General features: G+C 47.5%; 1 protein-coding gene across 1 annotated transcript; it reads left to right on the forward strand.

Moving 5' to 3' along the window:
* Positions 1–646: 646 nt before the first annotated feature.
* LOC125511536 (12-oxophytodienoate reductase 1) lies at positions 647–2,381 on the forward strand. Its single transcript, XM_048676935.2, has 4 exons — positions 647–959; positions 1,103–1,374; positions 1,487–1,660; positions 1,744–2,381. The coding sequence occupies exons 1-4, from the start codon at positions 895–897 to the stop codon at positions 2,328–2,330; spliced, it is 1,098 nt and encodes a 365-aa protein (XP_048532892.1). The 5' UTR covers positions 647–894; the 3' UTR covers positions 2,331–2,381.
* The last annotated feature ends 5,122 nt before the right edge of the window (positions 2,382–7,503 follow it).

The following is a 7,503-nucleotide window of genomic DNA, read 5'->3' on the forward strand; positions in this document are numbered from 1 at the left end:
AGCGGCGGCGTCTCGACGTCGTACCCTTCATGAAGGCGCTGTTTTGGTTGCTCGCAATGTGTTTGGTGTTGAATTTGAAGATATTGGACGTTTTGTTGGTTTGGGCTGCTCCCAATGGTGCGGTCATGTAGGGCGCAATGTACGACCTCAACGACGCTCTATCCATGGCTTCTCCTTCCTGTCCGACCAGGTCCTGCACCCCACTTGCCGATCCTCTAGGAGTATAGGTGGGGTACGTTGATCCGGTTTGTCATGGAGTCGTGGCCGTGCGATGGTGGTGCCCGGCGATAGTCGTGACATTTTCTAGATATCATGTATCTCGTCTCTTTGCCTTGCCGGCTGGAGTTCGAGGTAGGAGAGTTTTGTGCTGAGTTGGGTTCCTCTGTGCTTTTCCCACAGCTTGTGTGCTGCCTCTTTCTTTTCTCATGTATGTCATCTTTTTTTCTCTTTTACCTATCAATGAAATGATATGCAAGCTTTGCGTATTCGCAAAAAATAAGTATTACATATCTAGACCCTATGTTATTGATCTTATGCAGAGATTCGTGTGGGTATTTATTTATTTTTATTATTATTTTCTTTTTTGTTTATGATTGATTGAGTTTCTTAGACGTGCAATAATTATGACACACATCTAGACAAACCCCATTCGAAGGCCATGTCAACCAGATCGCAACAGAAGATTTACATGAAGGCGATGTCAACATGATCGCAACAGAAGATTTAAACAGCCTGGAGCTAGCCCTGAAGGTGGAGGACTACTCCGTCTCCTCTCACGTTCGATCGTTATTAAGTAAGTACAAGTAGCGGGAAGAAGCAGCAGGCCAGCAGCGGCGGGCACGCGACGACTCTCGCTGACGCAGAAGGCCGTGCTGCGGGAACGACGGTGGAAGCATGGAGACGACGACGACTCCTCTCCTGACGCAATACAAGATGGGCAGCTTCAACCTTGCGCACAGGTCAGTTAACTTATTTCTTCGGTTGTTAGTGCTCGCTGGCCCCAGTATGCCATGCCATTCCGGTCTCCCATCGTTCCTTGAGAATCATCCATCTTCGGTACTAGTAGTACTTACTTGACGCGGCCATGAACAACACATCGCAGGGTTGTCCTTGCTCCACTGTCGCGGTGTAGGTCGTACGGGAACCTCGCCCAGCCGCACAACGCGGTGTACTACGCGCAGAGGGCTGCGCCGGGCGCCCTCCTCGTCGCCGAGGCCTGCGCCGTGTCCGAGGCCGCGCGGGGCTACCCGCACGTCCCCGGCCTGTGGAGCCCGGAGCAGGTGGAGGCGTGGAAGCCGGTGGTCGACGCCGTGCACGCCAAGGGCGCCGTCTTCTTCTGCCAGATATGGCACACGGGCCGCGTCTCGCCCACCGGTAGAACATTATCCTCGTACCTTTTTCTTTTCAAAGGATTATTCTCGTACCTATCGTGTTCGTTTTCGAATGGATGAATCAAAGTGTCAAGTCTCAATCATGTTGCATACAGAGTTCCAGCCTAATGGGCAAGCTCCGGTGTCGAGCACGGATAAGCAGGTGACGCCTGAGGTCTCCCATGACGGTAGTGTCCTGGAGTTCGCGGCCCCTCGAAGGCTGGAGACGGAGGAGATACCCCACATCGTCAACGACTTCCGGATCGCCGCTAGGAACGCCATGAGAGCCGGTAATGAATGATCAACCATGCATGTCCTCCTCATCTTTGCTATGTACGTAGTCTGCGGCGCTGATCATCATCGGTGGTCGAAGGGTTCGACGGCGTGGAGATCCACGCGGGCAACGGTTACCTGATCGACCAGTTCATGAAGGACGGCGTCAACGACCGGACTGACGCCTACGGCGGCGGCCTGGACAACCGCTGCCGCTTCGCCGCGGAGGTGATCGCGGCCGTGTGCCACGAGGCCGGCGCGGGCCGCGTCGGCGTGCGCCTCTCCCCGTTCGCCGACTACGTCGACTGCGTGGACTCCGATCCGGAGGCGCTCGGGCTGCACGTGATCGGCGTCATGAACGGGCTCGGCGTCCTCTACTGCCACATGATCGAGCCGCGGATGTGCGTCAACGAGCGGATGATCCCGCGCCGCCTGCTGCCGTTCAGGAGGGCGTTCAGGGGGACCTTCATGGTGAACGGCGGGTACGACCGGGAGGAAGGGGACAAGGCCGTCGTCGAAGGCTACGCTGATCTTGTGGCGTACGGGCGGCTCTTCCTGGCCAGCCCCGACCTGCCGGAGAGGTTCGGGAGGAACGCAGTTCTGAATAAGTATGACAGGAGCACGTTCTACACCTCTGATCCTGTTGTTGGCTACACCGACTACCCTTTTCTTGATCCGGAGGATTAGCTAACGTAGCTAACTGGTTGGTTCACTGTTGTCGTGCTTTTTTTTGTTGAACTTATTACTGTTGTCGTGCTTGGGACTTGGGAGTTCTAATATCATCGTTGATTAAGAAGTAACTCAAACCTCACGCTGGACCTTGCATAGCACACAAAATCAGGCTAGATGATGGGAATATTTTTTATGGGCCGCTGCTACGAATCATGATTTCCTAAAGAAATCAGAAATCATCCGGCTAGTCAACCGACAGATCTGTGCAGTTGACCGTCCGATCGCAGCAATGCCACCTAGCAGTAAAAGCGTGCAACAATTTCAATGCAGCACCAATGAAAACCCGGCCAAGCTCCAATGCAGCTCTCATGGCGGACCAAACGACATGATAAAAGCTGCAACGCAGCACCGCCGGCGTCCGGCGAAGTTCCATTGCAGCATCGACTATGCTTCCGGCGGCTCGACGAAATTCCATTGCAGCGTCGACTATGCTTACACAAAAAAAGTGCCAACTTGGAGATACCTTATACCAAAAGGCCAAAACTTAACTAAATTTGAGTTTTTGACCCTTAAAACTTGCCCATTATCTATCTTATATTTTTTTTGATAAATGGAGCATTATTACTTAAAGGTTTAAGCATTACACCTGGCCTCTACAAAACTAAGATGCGCAACGCAACAACCAAGTCCAAGATCCAAATAAAATAAAAGACGGAATACAAGTAATCATGACCATGTAATGCCTAAGACGTAGGAGGGCCAATCCGAAGATCATGTTGCCATCCATTTCGGGTAAAAGTATCCTTCGTCGTGGCCTCCAAGTGTGTACACACGTCTGTAAACAGGTCCCTATTCTCCACATGTTGTAGAGACGACCATAAACTGAGTGTGCCCGTACATCGGTAGATAACCTGCAGAAGGGAAGAACTTTCATCTCTCTTATATTTGGTTCACGGCCACGCGAGTGAGTGAAACTCCAGCCCACCCCACTGTTGGGGAACGTAGTAATTTCAAAAAAATTCCTACGCACACGCAAGATCATGGTGATGCATAGCAACGAGAGGGGAGAGTGTCGTCCACGTACCCTCGTAGACCGTTAAGCGGAATCGTTACAACAACGCGGTTGATGTAGTCGTACGTCTTCACGATCGACCGATCCTCAGCACCGAATGTACGGCACCTCCGCGTTCAGCACACGTTCAGCTCGGTGACGTCCCGCGAACTCACGATCCAGTAGAGCTCGAGGAAGAGTTTCGTCAGCACGACAGCGTGGTGACGATGTTGATGATGCTACTGATGCAGGGCTTCGCCTAAGCACCACTACGATATGACCAAGGTGGATAATGGTGGAGGGGGGCACCGCGCACGGCTAAGAGATCAACAGATCAATTGTTGTGTCTATGGGGTGCCCCCTGCCCTCGTATATAAAGCAGATAGGGGGGAGGCGGCCGGCCAAGGAGAAGGGCGCGCCAAGGGGGGAGTCCTACTCCCACCGAGAGTAGGACTCCCTCTTTTCCTAGTTGGAGTAGGACAGGAGAAGGAAGGGAGAGAGGAAGAGAAGGAAAGGGGGGTGCCGCCCCCCCTCCTTGTCCAATTCAGACTACAGGGGGAGGGGGCGCGCGGCTGCCCTTGGCCGCCCCTCCTCTTCTCCCACTAAGGCCCATTAGGCCCAATATACTCCCCGAGGGGTTCCGGTAACCCTCTAGTACTCCGGTAAATGTTCGAAACCACTCGAAACACTTCCGGTGTCTGAACATAGTCATCCAATATATCGATCTTTACGTCTCGACCATTTCGAGACTCCTCGTCATGTCCGTGATCATATCCGGGACTCCGAACTACCTTCGGTACATCAAAACACAAAAACTCATAATACCAATCGTCACAAAACTATAAGCGTGTGGACCCTACGGGTTTGAGAACTATGTAGACATGACCGAGACATGTCTCCGGTCAATAACCAATAGCAGAACCTGGATGCTCATATTGGTTCCTACATATTCTACGAAGATCTTTATCGGTCAAACCGCATAACAATATATGTTGTTCCATTTGTCATCGGTATGTTACTTGTCCGAGATTTGATCGTAGGTATCTCAATACCTAGTTCAATCTCGTTACCGGCAAGTCTCTTTACTCGTTCCATAATGCAACATCCCGCAACTAACTCAATAGTCACATTGCTTGCAAGGCTTATAGTGATGTGCATTACCGAGAAGGCCCAGAGATACCTCTCCGATAATCGGAGTGACAAATCCTAATATTGATCTATGCCAACTCAACAAGTACCATCGGAGACACCTGTAGAGTACCTTTATAGTCACCCAGTTACGTTGTGACGTTTGGTAGCACACAAAGTGTTCCTCCGGTAATCGGGAGTTGCATAATCTCAGTCATAGGAACATGTATAAGTCATGAAGAAAGCAATAGCAGTAAACTAAAACGATCAAGTGCTAAGATAACGGAATGGGTCAAGTCAACCACATCATTCTTCTAATGATGTGATCCCGTTTATCAAATGACAGCTCATGTCTATGGTTAGGAAACATAACCATCTTTGATCAACGAGCTAGTCAAGTAGAGGCATACTAGTGACACTATGTTTGTCTATGTATTCAAACATGTATTATGTTTCCAGTTAATACAATTCTAGCATGAATAATAAACATTTATCATGAAATAAGGAAATAAATAATAACTTTATTATTGCCTCTAGGGCATATTTCCTTCAGTCTCCCACTTGCAATAGAGTCAATAATCTAGAATACACAGTAATGATTCTAACACCCATGGAGCCTTGGTGCTGATCATGTTTTGCTCGTGAGAGAGGCTTAGTCAATGGGTCTGCAACATTCAGATCCGTATGTGATACGTCTCCAACGTATCTATAATTTTTGATTGCTCCATGCTATATTATCTTCTGTTTTGGGCATTATTGGGCTTTATTATCCACTTTTATATTATTTTTGGGACTAACCTATTAACCGGAGGCCCAGCCCAGAATTGCTGTTTTTTTTGCCTATTTTAGGGTTTCGAAGAAAAGGAATATCAAACGGAGTCCAAACGGAATGAAACCTTCGGGAAGGTGATTTTTGGAACGAACAAGATCCAGGAGACTTGGACCCTACGTCAAGCAACCAACAGGGAGGCCACGAGGTAGGGGGGTGCGCCTACCGCCCCCCCAGGCGCGCCCTCCACCCTTGTGGGCCCCTTGTTGCTCCACCAACGTACTTCTTCCTCCTATATATACCTACGTACCCCCAAACGATCAGATACGGAGCCAAAACCCTAATTCCAGCGCCATAACTTTCTGTATCCATGAGATCCCATCTTGGGGCCTGTTCCGGAGCTCCGCTGGAGGGGGCATCGATCACGGAGGGCTTCTACATCAACACCATAGCCTCTCCAATGAAGTGTGAGTAGTTTACCTCAGACCTTCAGGTCCATAGTTATTAGCTAGATGGCTTCTTCTCTCTTTTTGGATCTCAATACAAAGTTCTCCCCCTCTCTTGTGGAGATCTATTTGATGTAATCTTCTTTTGCGGTGTGTTTGTTGAGAACGATGAATTGTGGGTTTATGATCAAGTTTATCTATGAACAATATTTGAATCTTCTCTGAATTCTTTTATGTATGATTGGTTATCTTTGCAAGTCTCTTCGGATTATCAGTTTGGTTTGGCCTACTAGATTGATCTTTCTTGCAATGGGAGAAGTGCTTAGCTTTGGGTTCAATCTTGTGGTGTCCTTTCCCAGTGACAGTAGGGGCAGCAAGGCACGTATTGTATTGTTGCCATCGAGGATAACAAGATGGGGTTTTCATCATATTGCATGAGTTTATCCCTCTACATCATGTCATCTTGCATAAGGTGTTACTCTGTTCTTATGAACTTAATACTCTAGATGCATGCTAGATAGCGGTCGATGTGTGGAGTAATAGTAGTAGATGCAGGCAGGAGTCGGTCTACTCGTTTTGGACGTGATGCCTATATACATGATCATACCTAGATATTCTCATAACTATGCTCAATTCTGTCAATTGCTCAACAATAATTTGTTCACCCACCATAAAATACCTATGCTCTTGAGAGAAGCCACTAGTGAAACCTATGGCCCCCGGGTCTATCTTCATCATATTAATCTTCCAATACTTAGTTATTTCCTTTGCTTTTATTTTACTTTGCATCTTTATCATAGAAATACCAAAAATATTATCTTATCATATCTATCAGATCTCACTCTCGTAAGTGACCCTGTAGGGACTGACAATCCCTTATCGTGTTGGTTGCGAGGATTTATTTGTTTTGTGCAGGTGCGAGGGACTCACGTGTAGCCTCCTACTGGATTGATACCTTGGTTCTCAAAAATTGAGGGAAATACTTATGCTACTTTGTTGCACCACCCTTTCCTCTTCAAGGGAAAACAAATGCAAGTGCTCAAGAGGTAGCAAGAAGGATATCTGGCGCTGTTGCCTGGGAGGTCTATGCAAAAGTTAACCTACCAAGTACCCATCACAAACCCTTATCTCCCGCATTACATTATTTGCCATTTGCCTCTCGTTTTCCTCTCCCCCACTTCACCCTTGCCGTTTTATTCGCCCTCTCTCTCTATCCTCCCTCTCTTTCTCTATTTGCCTCTTTTTGCCCGTTCCTCGTTTGCTGGTCGTTATGGTGAGTCCTCTATCTTCTCCATTGTCTCCCGAGAATGAAGTTCTAAATTTTAAGCAAAGGGAGGGAGAAAACCAAAAAGACGCTTGGTATAGAATTTGGAATGCTCAAAATAGATCTACCAGGAAGCAATCTACTTCCGTTCTTCTTCGCATTTTTTATGTAGGCACTACTCCTTGGCATAGATATATCCTTGATACCACTACCGGAGGGAACTTCTTGGGTAGTCATACTTTTGATTCTTATAATGCTATGATAGATTTGTTTGGCTCACCACCTCTTTTGGTTAATGGAACTATTTTAACTTTGGAGCATGTAATGCAAAAACTTGAAATTATTGAAAATAAAGTTGCTACCGTTGAGTTAATTGAAACTTTCGATAAAAAGATCCACAACCAAAAATTAAACAATATGGATCTAAAGTAGGAGTAACTTTGAAAAATATTAAACAGAAGGAACCTATAGTTAATGAAAGAATAAATCATGATTCCATTAGAATCGATAAACTTGAGGGTATCATTACC

Source organism: Triticum urartu, chromosome 5A (genome assembly GCF_056163025.1).
Source record: "Triticum urartu cultivar PI428250 chromosome 5A, HENAU_Tu73, whole genome shotgun sequence".
In the NCBI taxonomy this organism is placed as follows: domain Eukaryota; kingdom Viridiplantae; phylum Streptophyta; class Magnoliopsida; order Poales; family Poaceae; genus Triticum; species Triticum urartu.